The sequence below is a fragment of the Tauraco erythrolophus genome, chromosome 6 (genome assembly GCF_009769465.1).
Source record: "Tauraco erythrolophus isolate bTauEry1 chromosome 6, bTauEry1.pri, whole genome shotgun sequence".
NCBI classification, from domain to species: Eukaryota; Metazoa; Chordata; class Aves; order Musophagiformes; family Musophagidae; genus Tauraco; species Tauraco erythrolophus.
This window is the reverse complement of record NC_141470.1, coordinates 32,396,060-32,418,628: the sequence shown is the minus strand read 5'-3', so window position 1 is coordinate 32,418,628 and position 22,569 is coordinate 32,396,060. Positions and strand designations below refer to the sequence as shown.

General features: G+C 44.1%; 1 protein-coding gene across 1 annotated transcript in view; it reads right to left on the bottom strand.

Annotated features, from left to right (window-relative positions):
• DPF3 (double PHD fingers 3) overlaps positions 1-15,421 on the bottom strand; it is a 174,356-nt gene extending 158,935 nt beyond the window's left edge. Inside the window, exon 1 of the mRNA XM_086613071.1 lies at positions 15,306-15,421. Within this exon, the coding sequence (XP_086469197.1) occupies positions 15,306-15,421 (116 nt within the window). The remainder of the gene's footprint in view (positions 1-15,305) is intronic.
• Between the last annotated feature and the right edge of the window lie 7,148 nt (positions 15,422-22,569).

Here is a 22,569-nt window from a genome sequence, read left to right as displayed (position 1 = left end):
CAGACTGCCCACCTGCTCCAGCAAAAGCTTTTCATCAGTGGATTAAGCAGTGACTGGGATATCTGAAGAAGACTGACAGATTCATAAGTGTCCAGGGTTTTTCCACTGTTGCCACAAGACAAAAACCACAAATCTAGTTTTGTGAGCTGACACCTACCATACGCATTGGGAGAAAGAAGAAAACAGCAACGGTACATAAAGCAGTCTCCAAATTTCTCTACATAAAGCTGCCTCCAAATTTCTCTACATAAAGCTGCCTCCAAATTTCTCTACATAAAGCTGCCTCCAAATTTCTCAAGTACCACCTATCTGATCTTCTTGTGTAGTGTAGTATCACAGTACTAGACAACCTGTCACACAAACTTCAAAGGGGCTACTTAGTTTGATTAGAGAGTGCTAAATTTGCCCACAGAACCCCACCGTCCCTTCCTCTGAAGAACCAGCGACAGGCAGTAACTGCTAGATGAAATGGAAAAAAAATAACCAGCAACGACTCCACTCCCAGTTCTCCACTGTCTTCCACTTCATGTGGTCATTTACATCTGTGCAAAGGGAATGTGAAACACTTTCAAACCACAGAAGCAGTAATTTACACTCACTTCCACTGCATTAGGCATGACACTGAAGAATCAGGCCCTCTCTTACAAGCAAAACGTCCCCAACAATGAATGACGAGTAAAATATAGGCTGTGTGATTCCACTTGTTTTGGAAAACAGGCAATTTAGAAAGGTTACCATAAGACAGCAGCAAAAATCTGCTCCTAAACTCCCAACATCTCAAGCCATAGCCTTGTCAATAGTACACAGGGTGCAAAAGATTATGGCCAGCTCAGGCCATTAGTTTCCTTTCTGGGCAGGAATCCCAGCATAACAGATACTTATGCATATTCTGTCCTCATTTTATCTAATTACAAATATCTCTCTAGGGATGGGGAGGGGAGAAGAGGTTTGATCACACGATTTTAGGTCACTTATGCAAGGGATTGCCGGGATATGCATTGATCCAAAGAGTGCTGTAATATTTTAAAAGTTCCCAGAGCCCTCTAGTAAGAAAAAAATATGTATATATGTATCATTTTTTCCTATTTATATGAGTTTTTGAAACTGACCAGTGGGAAAGAGTTGAATCATATACTGCTGTAAATCAGTAAGAAGTATATGGAAATGTTTAAAATGCCAAGACATCGATTAACGAATAATACCATGTTTTCCTGAACACCATCTGTAAATACATTTTTTCTTTCCTATATTATACACACACACAAATATACATTGAGATATATTATGCATACTCACAGTTTTATTTGAATAAGACAAATAACATCAGAAAAAAATGGAACAAGGTCATTTATGAAAAAAATCAACTTTATGTTGCTCATTTGGATTTTTACTTAGTGGTTGCAACTTGGTGAAAGATGCAACATTGTTTTACATCTAAGAACTTTTTAAAGCCACATTTAGGCATGATCTAATTAAGTAAAACAACTTAATATTAAGCAGAATTTCCCCTACTTGCCCTAGATCAACACGGCCCAAGTCCTCTGCAGTCCAGGAATAGATACAAAATTGTACAATTCCCATCACCATCACAAAGTGCTTCAAACTTGTTTGTTAAGCATGGGAGGAGTGGAATACAGCAGAACTTGAGGAATTTCTTTAAGAGAAAAATGCAAGAATCGTTTAAAACTTGTATGGAAAGACTGAAGAAGTTATTGGCTGAATAATTACCTTGGAAAAGGACATCAAAATTAAAAAGACACACTTCAGGAACAGAAAACAGTAGTAACAGAAGAAAATAAATTGGATCTTAAAGGTCAGGAAGCATAGGCAGAACTGCCAAAGTCAAGAGTTAGGACTTGCAAAAGCTATTAAAAAATAGTAATATTCTTCAGACATCAAGATAAAAGTGATCAAAGATAATTCAGCTGTTTTGCAGTTAGAATGGTACATAGATTAAATATAATGTAGGTACAGCCCAAGAACTAAAGGAATGCTGTGCTTCAGTGGGATGACTGAGGTGGAAGTCACAAAGACATTTGTGCAGTCAAGGCATAAATTCTGAATAATCTCTGCCCAAGGACTGCGACATGAAACCATACATCTACTAGCAAGTTCTTTAAACAGATACTGCAAATCGTGGTTACTACTATGTTACTGAAGTATAGCGAGCAAAATAAAATACTCTTTTTAAATTGTTGTAAAACACAAACCTTGCAAATTGTTGCAGTAAGGCTAACTGAGCCAGAGTTTACTCACATGCAGCTTTTTAAGTGCAAAATGATCAAGGACACTCTTGAACAAGGAAACAACTAAGATGCAAGATCCATCCATATCTTGTGCCAGAGTAACCTGACATCTTGCTTTCATAAGATACTGATATTCTACATATCTTCTTCTTAGCTATTTGGACTTTCAGAATATGTTTCATAGAGTACTATATGAGAAATGACTCAAAATGGAGAATATGAGGATTAGTACAAGAATGGTGATATGACTGAAAAACCACAGAAAGAGGGTTGGACACAGGTAAAGTCCTAACAGAGACAGTAATTGGCTGACAGGAGGTTACTTCTGGAGTTCTAGAAAGGATTGGTCTGGGGACCAATCTTACTCAGTATTTCCACTAATGACCTTGGCACAAAAAATATGTGTGCTGATAAAAGTTAGCCACTTACACAGCTTGAAGGGACATCAAGGCAATTAAAAGTATCAGGCAAGAAGAACTAGATGGAGTGAATTAAGTATAAATGTCTCTTAATAGCCTGAAGATCATCTCCACAACAACAGCTGAAAGGACAGGAGAAGAAACATAACAGTATCAGTCTACCACAGGATGACTATGAACCACCACACAATACAACCACAAACAAATGCAAAAGCAAGTAACTCCCAGAAGAGGTAAAAAAAAAATTATTGTAGAGGTCAAAACCTCACCTGGAACAGAGTACAATTCTATCTACTCACACTCAAGAAAGTTGAATGCGAGTAATCCCAGCTGGAGTAGAGAAAGCAAAGACAATAAATACTCCAGCAATCAAAGGAAAGGAAAAGATAGCACAGACAGCTTAGTCTATCAAAACAAAGACTGAGAGGGCTTATAACAGTGTCGTACAAATACGTGATAGTGGAGAGCAAGACATGGAGGGAGTAATAGTATTTAAACTGACAACTCCATGCTGGCACCAGAACAAATGAGTATAAACTAGTCACAAGTAGGGCTAGGCTAGGGATTAAAATGCTATTTCCAGCAATCAGAGCAGTGGGTTCTGGAACCCTCCCAAGAGGAGTAATGGGAACAAATAGTCCAAGTGGGGATTTAAGACAAGGACTTTTCAGTTTATGAAAGGGATTACCTGACATGGTACCAGGGGACTGGACATAGGACCTAGGAACCCTCTTTTAAATCTACACTACTATTAATTGAGCCTCTGTGGCCAATTTGGTCTCTGTCTTCTCATCTGAAAGTACTCACACAGGAACCAATTAGTGCCAACTGGGATGGCAGCCTTTATGATACAGGTACCTGCCCACTAGAAACAGGACCAGGCTCACTCACATGCTCAAGACAAGACATTAAGGAGAGCGTCTTGGTTTAATAGGCACTCTAGCTCAACCTGACCTTTGATGGTAGTACAACATGCCAGAAAATCATGTTCAAGCCACCATCATGGCCCCTTAAGTGCTTTGCCAAGAGACCATTTGTGCCAGCATCCAAACCGCTCTTCTAGAGGCATGTGCAGAATTCCCTTCAAAGGTAGTCTATATCAAACCCCAAGGATGAGCATCTCCCAGACGCTTCAGCCTCCAAGAACTCACTAATCTTTCATCCAGTTCTGTTAGCCACCAACTCAGAGGAGACCTCTGCACTGCGGGTGCTGCTTGGAACACCACACAAGAACTACTGGCCGGCTTAATGAGGCCTTTTAGACAAGCAAAATTAAAACCCAAGGGAGGCAAAAATGGCAGAAACCAAAAGAAATACCCAGGTTCAGCAGAATCTCCTCATACTAAGATCGAAATTTTCATGCAGTTTTTTTATCAGTGCAAAGACCCAACACTCAGCATTTGAGCTGGCCCCTATTGAAAAAAATAGTACTTATAAAGACAAAAGCAAAAGGTCAAAGTCCTACAGCCTTGAAAATAGATGTGTCGGAGGGAAAAACCTGACAGGTCCTGATTGATAACCATGCTTGAGGGAAGCTGCTGGAAGAAAACTGCTGCAGCAAAGGCTGCAGGGAGTTACTGTTCCAAAGCCCTGCTGCGGCAGAAAAGGCACATGTGGCTGCTAGAGCAGGAGATGGACATGGTTAATTGACTGGGAAAGTTTAGCAGAGATGGAATTAATGCAAAGAGCTCAGAGCCCAAGCGTGCAATTCTGTTACCAGGGGAAGGAACTATTCGGCTGGAATTGCAATCCATTTTCAGGTCAGAGCCTTTCCCAAAGGCAGAGTGCTCACCCTTCATCTGTTCCTCCTCTTCCCTTTCGACGGGTGCGTGGAGGAGAAGGTAGCTGGAAACAGCAGCCTGGGAAATAGATTGCCCTTTGAGGGCCAGCCAGGTTTTGACTTTGCATGGTGTGTGTTTAGCAGTGAAGAATTCGAAAGACATGTCAGGGGACACAGCCTCTCCTAACCCTAAGACTTGGTGGATAAGTTAGTTATGGAAACAAAACTAGAAAGATAACAATAGGGGAGGAGGGAATTTACTTTCAGATCTACCCAGCAGAATGAATACCTGAATCAAATACATTTGCAGTTTGGTCAGATGAGAATGCCAGGAGTTCATTACTGTGGAATTGCAGCAACAACATGGAAAAAAAATACATCCAAACTTTTTTTTTTAAAAGTAAAGGGGACTGCAGAGGAAGATAGGAAAGGTACAAACACAAACTACAGACCAGATGAAACGGATGAACTTATGCAGTGATGCGCTGCCAATATTTCAACAAGAAGAACCCACAACTGTGTTCCTTTCAGCTAGTGTCTCCGAGTCACTTTCCTCAGTAAGGGAGGACTAGGTCTGGGAAATTCCTCATTTCTTCTGCCATTTTAACAAAAGGGATTTAAATACACTTACACATACTTACAAGTAGCCTTGTAAAATAAATTGAGTCAAACTATTCTCACACCAATGACTTTGAATTCAATGCAAGAATTGTACTGAACAGCCTGTCCGGTGTGCAGCATGTATATTGTGAAATGCAAAGCTACTTGCCACTCAGTTCGTTTCCATGGTAAAATGTTTGCACCCCAACAGTGCCTTTGTCAGCTCTGGGCATAAACCACTGCCATTAAGGACGGTTTAGCAATATTTATCAGTGAACTTCTTCCGTCAGAACCAGGCAGATAGTCTTAAGTCACTTTCCCACTCTTCCTCTGTGCCCCTAATTTCAATTTAGCCACGGAAGTGCTACCAAGGAAGGATTTCCATTCACTTTCAACACGTCACTCATATGCTGTCTAACACTCAACACCAAAAGCAAAGCAACGTGGCTTCAAAATCTCCAATTCTGTCAATGGTTGACGGTGTGACTAGTGTGCTCATCACCAGGTCAGTCAGTGCATGCCATTCCTCCCATCGGAAGAATGGAGAAAATAATCCCACGAAAGGAATTGTGATGCTTATTTTAGGCATGATTATAAAGCATTTTCTTGCTCTGGTATGAAAGTGCCACATACTTTAAATTACAAATAACATATATTTTTCCTAACTCTTTTATGCTGGAACCTCCTGAATCCTCACTGCAGGATATGTAAAGAGAAAATTCCAGGTGGGAAAAATTTTGTACAGCTGCTTTCTGCTCAGTCTGAAGAAATCTCACTTGGTAGGGTTACTCACAGTAGGCAAAGGTAGTCTTTGACAGGTAAAGATGGACTCTCATTTAGACCTGTATTCATGCACAGGAAGTTGACTACATTTTAGCAACAGGTAATTACAGTAGTGCCTCCTCTACTCAGCCTGACTAGCATGACAGTCATACCTGACTGTGAAAGTAAGCTCATGATTTACCTATGCCATACCCCAGTCAGGGGTCAGATTTAATTCAGTAGGTTCTGATCTGCCATGCTGCAACTACGAAACAAAGCTGCCTCTCCCTGTGCACGGAGGCAAAACACTGAAGTGAGTCTTACTCCAAGATAGCACCAAAATGCATCATCTCATACTCTCCATCCTTCTCCAAAACACCTTGGCAGATTATAGAGAGTCCATCCTCCCAGTCCAGAAGCCATTAAAAACTCTCCTCCTCATCCTGTATGAGGAGCCTGAAACAAACATCTCATTTTGGGAACTGACTCAGGAAGAACATGTGAAGAAGCAGAGCAAAAAACAATACATAAGGTGGATATAAATTCAGATAAAATATTAAAATCATTAAAGGGTTGCTGCTCCCTGAAGGTTGGAAAAAACAAAAGGAGTTAATTAAAAGCAATCTCCACACAGTGCTGAGCTAGCCTGCCCTGATAAATCAACAGCTAGGACTGCGCTTGTAGAGATCAATGGGGGAAAGAGGTTGGGAGGTGGGGGAGAGGAAAGCTAGGAGAAGATAAAACATATAGCTGAGACTATTGACAAAAACAAATCAGATCTGGTGACAGGAAACCGAGAAGGGTTTTCCACATATTTCCCCCATCAACATTTTTTGCTTAGCTTTCAGACACAGGAATGCCTGTTTGCAACCAACGTAACACCAGCTAACCTGACCAAGTTGCTGTTCATTTATATCAGCATAGGAGAGGAGAGAGAAGTGAGAAGCCTTCGGGGCCCCATTCTGCCTGGGGAAGTATTAATATCACTTTCATCCACACACCATTTGATCATTGAGGATTAACATCATCAAAATTAAGAGAGGCACATCCTTTTTGGAGAAGCACCTCCTTAAAATTAAAGGGTCAGTCAGATATGATGAAGCAGTAGAAGTATCTCAATGTTGCAATTGAGATGTTTTTTCCACATCTGTAGAGAAAGAGCTGACAGCAGAGTCTTCCCATCACAAACCCTCACCCATCACATCTCACATGCCTCCTATCCTGCACTACCTCAACTATAAAAGGTACTAATCTCTGAATTAAAATTGTGCTCCTGATTCATTCCATATTTCATCAACAAGTATATGCTAATGAACTCAAAACTTCAAAGATAATGAATCCATAAGAAAATACAAAAACTTACAGTCTTCAAAGCACCCTTTAGTAGTTTGGAGAAAAAAAAAAGCAAAAGCAATGAGGGTAAGCTTGTAGATATAAGTGGATTCATGTTACAATTTCTGATATTGGACACTGGTGAGTGATTTATCTGAACACTCAGGAGGACAGCAGCCTCAAACATGATGCAGTTTTTATTCATGGTCAAAACCAGAGGAGTTTAGCTGTAAAACAGCTTCCTGAACCACTGTTTCCACTATTCCTTATTCAGATTGCATAGGTTTTAAAGTAATCATAAAGATAAAATATATTTGTCCCCATCATTGACCAAACACAGTCTCTCGGGAAGCAATATTGAGACCAAAATACTTGAACCATCACAAATCCATGGATGACTTTCTTCAGAACTGTTCTTGAAGGAAATGGAAATATGGACATCACTTTTCCCTTGAAGAAATAATACTAGCTTTGTGTCTCTGTTATAAGCTTCCCTGTAGCACTGTTCACTGGATAGTGAACTATCTGGGCCATAACTCCAGCCATTTAAATTTCTCTCTCAACTCTGTGACTAATCACACTACGCTGTGGATCCACAGGAACACCAGGAACTGCAAAGCTCCTTGAATCAGACCAAAATTTCACAGCCACGTGACACAAAGCACTGAACTGGTGTTCACTTACTCTTCCAAAACATGAAAAGCACCCAAAACATTTTCAAGAGGAAATTTTGTTCCAACAGGCATCATCTATCTTCCTGTAGCTAGCATGAAGCCAACTCAAAGCATAAAAGCAGCATAAGCACTGTACTTTGTGTTTTGGCAGAAGTAGCATGCCTGCATCTGATCAGATCAAATTAGCCCTGCCAGCTGATGCGGTAGGGCAGACTGGAATTAACCAACTCGGGGCATGGCCTTATTTCACTGTGCTGCACCTGGTTTTCTTTGCACCATCCAACCTATTTCAATTTTTGAGACCTAAAAGGCAGGAAGTATTAAGCCATGTGTCTGTAGAGAATTTAGCGCAACGTCTTAACCAAGGCCTCGTATCTCGTATCACAAGGGGGAATCTGAGAAGAAACAAGGGGGAGAAACTGTAAGCTATCTGAGGTTCCTTTCTTTTGCATACTAAGATTTCGAATGCATGTTACAGTTGGCATTTTATATTAATGTATAACAATTATCAGAAAGCAAGGACAGTATTATCAGATAGCAAAGACTGATACAATTCACAGTGTTGTATGAATGGAAAGATGATCCTCAGTTAGGTCAGATGAGTTCTGTCACAAGGGACTGCAATATTAAATATCACTTCCAGCCTTTCTCACCAGAAGAATAACATTGATGTAGTCAGTGTCTCCATCAACACCTGAGCAGGGGACTCTCTCCCAGCTACAGCTCAGCAGAACGCAAAATTAATGACTCAGGATTTGGCAAGCACACGCTGCTGATCACAGCCACCTAGCGCACACTCATCAGTAGCCATCCCGGCCCTGCTCTCAATGCTCCACTGACTCCCTGTGAAGCCTCCTCTCAGACACTGCTGGGGTGCCAGTAAAACCTTCCATGAGGCTGGAATTGCAAGTCTCTGACCACACCTGGCTCAGGCAGGTAACCTGAAAACTGAGACACATGCTGACATACTCCTGCTATTCCCATACTGGAGGAGATGGGGGTGTGAGAAGGATATTTGCTAGCAGCCGTTGAGACACTGCATTATTCTTCTCTGAGACATCTGCTGGGAATCTGTGGTTAAAATATGCTCTGCTGGGAAATGAACCATATATAACAATTAAAAAAAGAAGTATCATACTTCTAATAATTTAGGCTATTAAAGATAAATAAGAATTTTAAACATCCAGTATTATCCAGTATTCAAGCATTCACTTATTATATTTGTGTTACAGGTCACTCAGCTTAGACAGTGAAAATACACTGGGCAGCTCTGTTCTTTCTTTTGAAATAGGAAAGAAGAAAGGAAAACCACTTTCTGCTTCTCACACACTAGTCCAGTGTACTTGGGTTTGTTGCACAAATTGTAGAGAAGTTTTGAAAGACAAGAAAGAAGCACTTCCATCTGAAAAAAATTGTTTTTTAAAAAATATATATATATATTTTTTAAAAGTATGCTTTCTTTTAGGTTGTGTTGAGGAGAAAACTTTTCTTAAAAGCAACAAACCAGTGCTAAAACTGGGACCTGCACTAAGGAAGTGATTAACACACCTCAGTCTCTGCATCCTGGGCAAAACTGCCAGGCAAAGCCAGAAGAGCAGTACAGTCCTAATGAAGCCCTCGGAACCGGCCTTAAGGAATGTTGTCTTGGTGTTGCTTCTCTGCACGTGGGAGTATGTCACACCAGACCAGGAATCCTCATATCAGAGGTCGGTCTGTCCAAGGGAGAAAAACATCAACTCCCGAAACAGATTCATTCCACTCCTACAAGTCCTCAGGGATAAACAATGCAGAGATGGTTCTTGCTCAAGGCAACATCACATACAGACAACACAGTGATGAGCCCAGAATAAATACCAAGATTGTAAAATTGATCTACCAAGCAAAGAAATTCAGCTCTGACATGAAAGACAAACCAGAGTGAGAAAACACCAGACTCGGCAAACGACAATCCTAAAAGATGGTTTATTTGCAGCCAATGGGGGCATTGGAATGCCTCATTTCAGGACAGCAGAGGCACAGCCAACTGTCATAAATCGCAGAAGACAGATACACAAGACGGGCAAAGTCTACTCTTGAGACCAACCTCCAAATACCACACTTTCAGTTCTAGGAAAGCAGAGGAAGAAATCAATTTTCATTAGGCTGCACGAAGGATGAGCCACATTACCTTCATCACTACTCTGACTGAAGAGAGGGCTCCATTTTGCTTTCTGTACTGGATTTCTGCATGGTCTATGTAAACTATTCCCACTCAAACACCATGAATCCTATCTAACAGGCGTTATGCATCTAGTCCACTAGACGTGCTTACTTTGAAATTGATACACCTTCCAAAAAATCATACCTTTGGGCCTCTGTAGCACAAACCAAATAATTCAATATTGCTTTCACACACCACAAATAACATGTTTTAAAAACTTTTTCTTCAGCGACAATTTTGTGATACAACCTTCCTCCATTCACACAACTGAACAGACCGTGAAAGGCTGGAACACCAACAAAACAAAATCACAAAAGCACTACAACAACTAATCATGCACAATCGACTCATGAAACTGGACATAACACTGTAAATAGTAACATACCATTTATCACTCTCATATTCAAAACAGTGTACCCTCAGGTCTTCTTAATTTGGCTTCTCTGCCCCCTAATGAATTCCGTTTCATGCTTATGTTTCCTCATGTAAATACAATAACATCCCTCCCTCATTTTCTCTGAAAACTGATGCTGAGATACAGAAAATACAGTTTTCATGTGGACAAGAGTTTTGGTTTGAAATGTGTCACACTAGGGTTCATTTATGTTTTTAAGTGACACCAGAACCACACTGGAAATGCTGTAGAGATTTTGGTACACGATTTAATGTGCCCAACAATCCTGTTCTGTCAAGCAGAAGAAACTTCCCTTCTGCAAAGCCACATTAAAATCACCTCCACATCACTTGCAAACACTGAACTGGCAACCTAACTGTCCATCTATTTTATTGCTTCCACCTGCTGAAAGCAGCACTGCACGTTATACTTTCACTTTAATATTGAAAATCAGCAACCAGATGCTTATGCAACAACATCCGAAAAAAAACACAAAACCAACAACAAACCAAAACCAGTCTTCATCAGCACTTAATCAGGATGTAGGGCTGTTTCAGGGACATGTAATGAGATACAGGACCTTCCAGTTAAGAGTCTCCAGTTTGAATTCAAGCCAGAGTTATCACTAATAAAATAATGAATGAAATACTCTTGCCATACAAGACCTCGAGACCCACGCTGGTCTGTTGGTGACATGAAACACGGATGTAAGCACAGACCAATTCTTCACAGGCGTCTCATGCCACAGAATTCATCCTCACGAGGATGGCCATTTGGCAGCCCAGGGGTCGGAGCTGGCTGTCAAGGCAATTTTATTTGAGAAGGTACAGCAATTGGAAAACCGACCGCTGCTGCGTGTTTGCAGCAGGAACACAGAGGCAAAACAGGCATGGTAGGGTTTATAAGGTCAGCTCTAGCACTGTGCACACAAGTCTGCGATGATCTGGTCCCCAAACACCTGGCAGGGAATAACTGTCCCTGAGCACATCAGAGTTATCCAACAATACAGTCAGCATGCAAGCGACCTAGCCTAGCAATCAAGCCTGAGTTGGCCTCTTGTGTCCCACAGGCTGTCTTGAGTAAGAGAAAGGAAGAGCATCAGCACTGCTACTCCAAGGCCAAACTACTGGAAGGCTACAGCTCCTCTGGTGAGCATCCAGGCGGAGAGCTATACGGCATGAGGGAATGTCACATGCAGAAAAGGCAATAGCCTAACATATGTTCCAGCGAGTATGTTTAATTGACAACCTGAAATAAAAGTCAGCTGCGGGAGTAAAGACAGAGAAGGGGTGGGGGGAAACCAGCTCTGCTTCTAGATAAGACTTTGTAAATTACAAGGTCTTAATTATATTAAATTCACTATGGTACCATATGCACATCGCTAATAAGGCAGAGATGGAGGAAATGGGACTAGATGCTAAGACTGGAAGTTGAACGGCTGCATTCTGGACTGGATCTTTGAATTAGAAAGTTTCTGAACCACTTTGTCCTAGTTTAGCCATCCATAAAACAAAGGCAATAATCCTTTCTTCACAGGGGCGTTGAGAGGTTTAATTAATTAATGTTTACAAAGTCCGTTGAGATTTCTGACTGACATTTGAAGTAACTCAGAATACTTTTTAACTGCATTTGTTTCTTCTACTGCACCACTCGAATGTCTCCATATTAAGATATCCAAAGGAGAAGAAGACAGAAAGGAAAAGTATGTAGATAGGTATACAGACTAGTGGAAAAAACCAATTCAACATATCCAGCACTTCAAATCCATCATCATCCCATCAAAGCTATCTGAATACTTGCCTTTTCTACAGATGAAGAGGAATGTGTTTATCCAAACACCTGCCACCTTCCCCTTGCAGATTTGTTAAACTTAGATCTCTGATATTTTTTGCCTGTAGCACCTTGGTGGTAAACAACAAGGTATTAAACAGCAGAAATTATAGGCAGTCATGTCAGGTTGATTGGATCACCAGAGGAAGTGAAGGGGAGAAGAGCAAAGGGACGAAAGCACCGAAAGCAAACCAGAAAGTGAGAAGAGAGCTAGATGGAGAAAGAGGCAAGCTGAGTGTAAGCAGGTGCCAGTCATTATTAATAAAGGACTCCACACGCTGAGCTATTCTATGTGATGTATTCCCACAGATGCTCAGGTACACCGGAATACATTATCCCGAGAGACTAGTCTAGCATGAACAAGGCCACATATGTGTCCAAGTGCCAGAGATAAACTGAATATTGGACACACTTAAACGCACAAGCACACACAGGGAGCTGCTTGATACCTGAGCTAGGATTTCCCAGTCTCTACATTGTCCCCCATCTCAGAGCAAAACCTTTGTGTGGCCAGTTTCTGTAGGGGGCGTTTGTGGGTTTTGAGATACAATCAAAACGCAGACAGAGGAAATGCAAATGTCATTCAGCTCCCTTTCATTGTCAGGAAGGACACATGAGGATAAAATACCGTGCACTGCATCCCTTCCCCTATTATGTGTCCTACTGCTTTTGTCCTAATTTATCCCATGCATAATTTATTTACATGTGTATTGTTTCCCGATCAGCAACTTTAAAGAATAAGTGAAAATTATAAAATGTTTTATTAAACAAGTTGTTAATAAAAAATGCAGACGGTGTCAGACAGCCAGTACCAATTCTGTTTCCTCCACCCAGCACCAGTACTTTAAGAGGCACACAGAGAAAAGCGAGCCCAGCACTTGATGTCTATTGTTTCCTCCTCTCACACCCCCCAGGGCCGAGGGGAGGAGAAGAGAGCTAATTATAAATGGCCTAATCCTGCCCTCCCCGACTTTAGCGGCAGCGGGATCGGGCCCCCGATCCATTTCGGCACAAGCAGCCCTCGGGCAGGATCCGCCCTCCCCGGAGATCCGCCGCGACTGTTGGGAGCCCCACGGTGTCACGAAGTGCGAGGCGAGGTCCCGTCCTCCGACGCGGCGGGGGCCGGCCGCCCAGCGTGCTCCCTCGGCGGGACCCCGCTCCCCGGGAGCTCCCCGCCTCTCACCCGCCGAGCCCGGGCTGCCTCGCTACCGGCAATACTCGCGGACGGCACAGACGTACGCGGCTCTTCCCAGCCCAGGTGAGGAGCCGCGCGGTGCGGCCCCATCGGAGCGCTTCTCGGCCCCCGGGGTGCGCTGCCTCCGCCGGAGCAACGCCCGGCGACCGGGAGAGGCACGGGGAGAAGTTGCTCTCGCCTGCACAAGTATTAAACCTGCCGTCAAGCGGCGGGCACGCCGCCTCTTCCCCGCAGTTCAGAGCGTGTTCGAGCTCACCATCCCCCGTGAGGATGGATACTCGGACTTCTTTGATTAACCCCCTGACAACTGCGCTCCTCACTCCCCGCGGATTTGTATAAGGTGCTACCGAGAGTACGGGTAAAGGAAAGCAAAGGTTTTCTGCCAGGACGGAGCAGGGAGAGCTGATAAACATGTCACCACCTCTCCCCAGCTCGAGGCTTTCCTTTCCCTTCGGATGGCAGAGAGACAGCGGCAGGAATCCCTGGAAAAAACCTTCAAGTGTTTTTCCAACTCCAGCCGGAGAGACTCGAGTCGGGGAAAAAAAAAAAAAAAAAAAAAAGAGGGGGAAAAAAAATGAAAAAAAAAAAACCCTTACAGCCCTAATTTCATCTCTGAAAACTCAAAGGTATAAAAACACCCACTCAGCGCAGCCAGAAAGTGCAAACGGAGCGTCACCGCCAGGTACTCTGCTTCCTTGCTTTATTAGCAAGAGCGCTGCCCCCGTTAGCAGAGAAGTCGTTTTAGAAAGGTTAAGACAGCTCCTCTCCCCACACACGGTGCCAAATCCCACTCTCCCTAATGCCTTCAGGGATTAACGGCGTGCGCTGCAGACCACAAGGAAAATAAAGGACGTGATCCAGAAGACGACAACCGGTCCCCCTCCTAAATCGTCTCGATTTCCAGACCGGGAACCCCGGGGTGTCTCCGCAGCAGAAGCACCTGCCCCCTCCCGCGCAGCCGCCCGCGCCCTCCCCGTGTGTCCCCCGCGAGCGGCGGGTCGGGTCCCGTCCGAGCAGCCCCGGGCTGCTTGTGCCCACTCTCAAGATGGAAACACAATCAACTCTCTTTCCCACTTTGAAAAGCGAAAGCCTGTCATATGCAAAGCAGATCTCCGGACTTCCTGCCCCAAACCAACGACCGGCAGTCCCGAGTCATTCATTCCACGCAGGTCCGCTTCCCTCCCTCTCCTTCTCACTCCCTCTCTCCCGCACGAACGCGGAGGTGCGCCGGCGGTGGCCCTACCGCCCCGCTTCCCGGCCGCCCGTGCCACCCCCCCGCCACTCAGCCGAGAAGCGAGAGGGCCGCTTCGCCCCCCCTCGTCCAGGCATCCCAACTCCGCCAAGATCTGCGGAGCCAACTCCGAGCCGCGGCCGGAGCGCGGAGGCACCGCGCACCGAGCACGCCCCCCCGCCGCCGCCGCCGCCGCCTGCCCTGGGCCGGCCGTTCCCCCGCCGAGCCCCGGGGCGGCGGCGGGGCGAGCCCGGCCGGACGGCGGGGACAGGACGCTGTCAAGTGCGCGCACCCCCGCGGGGGCCCCGCGGGACGTCGCCGCCGCCGTCCCCGCGCTGCGCTGCGCTCCGGGAGCGGCGGGCAGCCCGCCGCCGCCTCCCCGCCCCGCCGCCCCCCCCTCCGCGCCCGGGCGCCAATTAACCGGCGCGCGAGCTGAACAATTTTTCCTCGTTAATTTCGGCGCGAGCCGCGGGGATGTGTTGCACAAAAAACGAGCGAGCAGCTGGGGCAGAAAGGAGGGCGGGAGGAGGGACCCGCCGGGAGGCTGCCGGCAGCCGGCTCAGGCTGGCAGCCGGCGCCGGAAAGGCGCCTTTTTTCATATTTAAACCACGCGGAATATGTACATTTTTGATTCCTACTTACGCTTTCAGGGGGTTGTGAATGACAGTCGCCATTTTGCTACAATGTAACAGAATATTGTGTCTCGGAGTTCTAAAGGTTCGCTCAGGGGAAGCGGCCAGCCAATCAGAGCGCGGCATACCGGCCCGCCGACCAATCCGGCGCCGCGGGCGGAGCCGCGGCTCTGCTAGTTATTAGGGGAGCTGTCAAAGCCCAGAGGTCACTCCCTCTCCGTGGAACTGGCGGCGAGCAGGTCTTAAAGGGGCAGCGCCCGCCGGCGGGGGCGCCGCCGCGCCGGGGGGGATCGAGGGGGCGAGGGCAGGCAGCGGGGAGACTTTCCCGCAGCTCTCCGGCTGCCGCTCTAACGCACCGCGCCGGGAGAGGGCGAGCCGGGCTCGCTCCTCGTCCCTTCGCACCGCCGTCGCTGCCCCTCGTTTCCCAGGCGGCGTGCCCCGCCGGTGAAACACGCCCGCGCTGCCCCGCTCGCTCCTCACGCTCCCCGGTAGCGCTCTTCTCGGGCCGTTTCCCTTTCTCCGAAGCTGCTCTCCCCGCCAGGTCTCCGGGAGCCGCCGGCGCTGGCAGCGGCTCCAGGGCAGCGCCGCTGCCGCTCCCCCTCCCCCAGGAATTTCCCTCTCCCTGTCAGTCATCCCGGCCCGCAGCCCCTGCGCCCTTACATAACGCGCGGCGCCCGGACGGACCGATCGCCCCGGCCCGGCCCGGCTCGGCTCTTCCCTCCCATCCCACAGAGCAACTTCTGGCGCGTCGGGAGCTGCCTCCGCCCGCCCCCTCCCGCCCCCCCGCCCCGGCTTTCGGCACAAGGAGACGCGGGGGGAAGAGCCCTGACCCGCGTTTCACCGGACATGTAGTCCTGCGGTGAGAGAGCGAGCGGGAGGCTGGAGCCCGGGAGCGCGGCAGGGTGCAGGCAGAGTCCATTTCTTCGGAGGCGGCGAACTCCAGGAAGTCTGGGCTTACCTGCAACTAATTAAAGGAGCTTGCAAATGAATTATGGAGCATGACCTAAGTGATTTAGGAGGTGCCAGTCCTGATCTCACTCTCAGAAATAAACCCGCTGAAGTTCACGAAATTACACCGGCGTATAGAGGGTGTCAACAAGTGCAGAATCAAACCAAGAAGTTTTCTTCTTGTCCGATATTAACGTAAGCTTTGTCATCTAACCCTTCTCTCACCCTCTCAAAGGTCTTGCCTCCCTTCAGGCATCCTCTGCCCCTTTAAAAAACACAACAATGACCACCAAAACCAAGCCTGCTTCTCTGTTTTTTTTCGCATTTATATAACCAGAAGAAACTCAACTAAAGACAGTTAAAATCAATTGCTGTAAAAACAGTAAAAGAGAGGAGGCTGCAGAACCAACTTGATTCACAACTTAATGAATAAAAGAATAGAAGTAATGACGCTTGTGAGATATTCAGGTGTTAACAGAAGTAGAAATAGCAATCTTTCTGAGCTAGTGGGCTGAACTAGGCAAAGACAACCAAAATCTCTCTCTTTACTGTTGGACAAAATAAAACTTTCTAATACTGAGACAGAAGAGAAAACGATGAGGGATGGAGAACAGAAAGATAGAGAAATTATTACCCACAGTGAAGAGAGGAGATGGGAGCAATGCAGCAGTTGCCCATTCATTAAGGATTCATCAGAAGTTTGCAAAACGTTAAACTTTCTAAGATTTGCCTGGGATCCCTCTTTCCAAAACATTGCCTACTCCAGCTACTAGGTCAACCTAGGTACTGTGCCAAGTGTGTACCCCTGGAGGGAATTGTCTCTTCCATCAAAGCAATCTAAGCCATTTGGTTACAGGCACTGCTTAGGAGAAATAAGCTTTCTGTCAGCTGGAGAGCTGCCAAGATGCTGAGATCTATCCCAAAACAGTTCTGGGAAGCAATCTTTAAGAATGTTTCCATTATCATATTACGTTATATTATTTAACACAGTAGTAGCCCAGGTGACATTGAGTGTGACTTCAGACCCTCCTGTTCCACACTCTCTCACGGTTCACAGGAAAAGCTAACCACGAACTGCCGAGTTTTCGTAAGCGCAGGGTTGATGTACACACTGCAAAGAAACGAACAGCTTAGCATGCACCTGAAGTGGTGACCCTGAGCCAGCGGGGAGCCCGATATCACATTTTGCTATTACGAGGATTTCTGGTTCGACTTTTCTTATCGCCGTGATATTCACCTAAAGGCACACACCAACCAAATTTTAGCACTTACTCTAGGATGGGCAATGTTCACTTGCGGGGTAACAACTTTGCTTCACACAAAATAAAAAACAGTTGAGGATCATATCACACTGCAGAACTGGAGGCAAATTTGTGCCTGAGAGAAGACACCAAAATTCAGCCAAGCTCTAGAAAGCCCTGAGATATTCTAACACAAACTGGTGACATTTTCAGAGAATTAAAAAAAAAAAAACAACAAAACCCAAAACACAAACTAAAACTGTCTGAGGTCATTTTTAAAAGTTTAATGAGTCCCTCTCGTCCTGTTTGGTTGGATATATAGGCCCATTCCTGCTCTGCCAGCAAAGAGCTCTTGGCGCCACTTGGCAGGGAGCGTATTGCAAAAATGGGATTAAGCCACACTTGTGCTTCCCTTGCTGCTCCTGTTATTCAGACGTTGGGCCTTTATCAGCTAGCAGCTACAGCAACGAACAGCGAGAACAGCCACAGATGACCTTGGACTGTTGAAAGCCCTTTTCCCAGTCAGACCCCATGTTACTGTCCAGGAGAATCAGTCAACAGCACTTTCTTGCTCAGAAGAATCTCCAGGATGCCCAAGGACAGAGCTGCTGTATCAGAGCAGTGGGAAGTCTCACCCGTGGTAACAAAGACATTAGGCTTTGCTATTGTGTCCATATAGTCTTTCTATAGTGTGTGTCATGTAGAATTCCACAACAGTTAGATTATCATTTTACCTGGAAAAAAAGGCATGGAGCCCTGAGCAGCATTTCACTTGTAACGAACTACATAACTTACTCATATAATCACTATTTGCAAGCAAGGGGACCACCACAAACCTATGTTAACAAAACTGTTACGCCACACCGTAGTTACCTCCATTTTCACATACACACCAGTCCGTCATCAGCCGATCATTTATGAACTAAATTTTTATATTTGTTTTTCTTCTGGTTTTACGCTACTGTAAGTCACTAATAAATAGTGTTACTGTTATTTTACACTCCAACACAAGACCAACACATGTGAAACGCACTCAGTTACATATATACTAAGATCCAACTTCAAGATTTTTACATTCCTACTTAGCTTCTGATAGTTTTATTCAGATCCATCTGAAACATAACAAGGAGGCTGCAAGAAAATATAAATACTGTAAAAATATTTGGCATACAAAACCTAGGTGGGCATACTTCTAATGAGAAGTTGCCAATTGTTTGGGCAGCCAACATTTACATTTTACAAAGAAAGGTAAGTTTTGACGTAAAAGCACTGGGGTAAAATCTATAGCATTAACACAAGGCCTAGGCATGCTGCCTCTATGGGGTTAGAGTGAGCAAGGCTTTAGAAGGCAGAATCCACCACCTCACCTCCAGTCCCCTATACGGAACTGCAGTTGGTCTCTACCTCAGCAGAAGAAAACCGGTGGTGTTTCTTTTCACTGTATTGGGAAGTGTCATGTCTCGTAGATCATACTGCTACTCTCCTGATCCACCTCTGTTTCAAACATTTTTACTGTTTACATAATTCAAGTGCATTGATACTCTCTGTGAGGTGTCAAAAATATTCCTGCTCACCCTGCAAAGTCTTATTTTGGCTGAGGATCTTTCACTGTGGAAGCCTTTACTCTATATTTATTGTCTCCTGCTCTCCTTTTTATCTTGTGAAGTTTTAATGTAGAGTTGTTCTTTTCTGGAAGGAGGGAAGGTTTGGTTCTTACCTATACATTCCTCAACTCTTGTGAATTGGAAAGTGAAACAAACTACATACTGACACTGAAAGCCACAAATCTAATTTTACTATGGAGGGAAACACAAAAGACAAACAGCTGTTAGTCTACCAGAATCCATGTGTTCTTTCAGCTTTAATATTCCCAGATATTTCCAGTAATATACAATTTTATTTTCTTCAAACACATTAATATTCAAAGGACCAGATTCATATAGGTCTGAATATGACAGCGTGCTGAGTGCTGTAATGTAGCTTGTTACAGCAAAACAGGGCCTCAAATGTACAGATATCCTGCAACAGATTTGAAGTCTTAACCCCTTTTTATTTATTTAAAGCTGTGCAGGCATCTCTCGTACACTGTTTCTTGTCAGCCCTCCTCCTCACTTTCTTTGATCTTTACCAATAGTTGGTTAGCTGAAAGAGGAGGGAAAGATAGCAGAGTGTCAATGTTACAGACTCAACACCAGCCCTGTACAGACACATCACCAAAAATTTTATGCAGTCAGCATAACAAAGATAACCATAGAGCTACACAGCGTAAAAATCGGCGCCAATGATTCATCTTTGCAACTTTGGGAATCGCATTCTTAAAAGGTGACCTCAATTTTCTTTTTAAATTTTTTTTTTTTTTAAAGCAAAATTCTCCTCTACAACTATAGCAACATCTTTTGGATACCTTTAGACTATCTTGATTTCAGACCTGATTTGACTTCCCAAGGTTTTAATTTTGTATTCACTATTCAGTTTTCTGTCACGTTACACCTGTATTACATCTATGCTGAGGTCTAGACTTGAGCCTTTTGATTTTTAAATGAGATGTCCTGATAAAATAAATACATTTTAACACTAAAGATGGGTTTCTACTAATAAGAAGTACATTGAGGCCTCGATCTGAAGTTTTCAAAAGTTTGGGGAGACAGAAGGTGTTTAAGGTTCCAGACTCTGGTTCAAGTCTGTCCCCAATTTATCAAACTGCTGAAAATCTATTTAGCGTGGTTGCTAGAAAATTCTTTATGTTATCACGGATTGTTTTTAATTTTCCCCTAACAACAGAAAATAACGTTACAAACAAACTGCCTCAAAAGGAGAATACGAATCTTTGTGGTAGCCACTGCAGTACTGCAGTAAGAGTAGGAGAAAAGGAATCTAATAAAACAAGTAGACTCTGAAGAACGCACATACAGTAATTATGGTTGTCCTCTCCATGAGGGGAGTCAATGTTACAATTTAGATGGGACAAGACAGAGTTCCCATCATGAAGCACAAGATTCACATATCTAGAGTCGTAGGTCTGGCTGTCTTATTTCTTAAGTGAGTAACTAGCTGGGGAAAAAGAGAAAAAGAGAAAAAGAGAAAAAAGAAAAAAAAAAAAGTGAACCCTTTAGGACTCCTTGCATTAAAGGTAAGGAAAAGTATTTCTACACCTACATCCATCAATGGGATACAGAGGCGGTGCCCTGATTCATCTGAGATAATGTCATGCCTCCTGTCTCCATCTATTACAGGCGTGGGGCTGAAAGGGAGTTTCTAAGGTGCCTTGAATCTTGGAGAGGGCAGATTGTATAGATTAAGGCAAAATCGCATGGACAGATTTGACCTCTAAAAAAGTTCCTCGTCACCACTGTGGATGGAGTCCGGGGAGCCTGACTACCTACAGTTTTAACCACCTTTAAACACAGATTTCAAGTGTGGCCTAAGAGTGCTGCAACACGACTTCCTCTTGCCCATGAGTAGAAAACAGAATGCAATACTTTGCTAATCAATCTTATCTCTAATAAACACAGCACACACACTGTAATTATGATTCTATGACAGGTTTAACGTTTGGATTGAGCATAATGAATAGCACTCCACCTGAGAAAATTAACAACTCTGAGAAAAACATAAACTGCCACATTCATCCAAAGAGAGCGTTAACTTTGAATTTTGCTGTTGATTTGAATAGCTTCACCTTTCTTCATTACTGATGAGACCACCTCAGAGAAAGGAATGAATATTTCACTGTGACTATCTGTTGACTCCACTATGGAGATTTTTTTTTTTTAAATAGAGTAGGCACAAGTGAGCTGTCCAGAGTGAGAGTAACAACTTGTTTTCTTTCAATGTTTAAGATTCCTTGTTTACAAAGTGTATTTTGGTCTTTAGAAGGCCAAGGGAACAAACACTATCATAAATAGGCTACTTTTGTAGCACATACGGGAATTATACAGTTTACAACAAAGCCAGTCTTTTTTTTTTTTAAAACTACACTGAAAATTAGATTTAGCTAGAAAATGTCTCGCCTGCTATTTTTTTAATATTATTTGTGAAATATTTTTGTTTTCATTTTTTAAAGTATTATTTTAATAACATCTTCAATGGTTTCACCACCTCTTCCATATAAATACAAAAGAATTAGTGTTGTGGCTTTTAATTCTTTTCTTTCCTTTTGTTTTGTTCCATTATTTTCAAAACAATCTGTAACTTAAAATATCTTCCACTTTGTAAGAGTTCAAGGTAAGAAAAATAAGACCTGATGGGGTGGTTGAGGTGAAAAGGAAAACATCCACATAAACAGCAGTTTGGAATTAGTGAGAAGATAAGAAGGCACTAGCTCATTTTATTGCATTGATTGGCCAAACACCAGAGGAAAATGTATGTAAGGGGAAATAAGACTCCTTTTGTTTAGTTATGCTTTAAATCCTGCTAGAAACAGCTTTAAAAGTGTCACAAAATTGTTTTTTCACTTCCCATTCAACTTTACTTTGGTAGAGGAGGGAAACAGAAAGGTACAGACTGACCTGCCTAGAACACCAGTTTAGGTCAAGCCTAACTTTAAAAATTGACTACTGCAGATTTCAGTGGACACATAAGGTACTAATATAACGCAAAATTGATTCTGGGAATCTGTTAGAGTAAGTTATTGCAGTCAGTGCCACAGTGGAGCAAGCCCCAAACCTCCCTAGCAACTTGCGCCTTTGGAGCTAATCTGATTCCAATTTCCCCAATCCAAACAGGCTGTCAGGCCAGAATTCTCCCCTTTAGAATAATTCCGCTGATACTTTTTAACCAAGATAGCTCCATTGGTAAAATCCCTACATAGAACCAGCATTTCCAAGAGTGGTGCGTTATGTGTTGGGGTTTTTTGATTGTTTTCTTGTTGTTTGTGGGTTGTTTTTTTTTTTTAAACAAGGGTGGAGCAGCTTGTCAGGACACCGCCTTCTAACGCAGAGGCCACCTCTCCTGGAGGACGCTCTGCCATACAGCTCTTGCCACAGCCATTCCTCTCGCACATGTAAGCCCTTGTGTCAAGCCTCCCACAAAATCTCAGGCTTTTCCTTGAGTTGACAGGCTTTTGCTGACACGGTTACTCTGTGC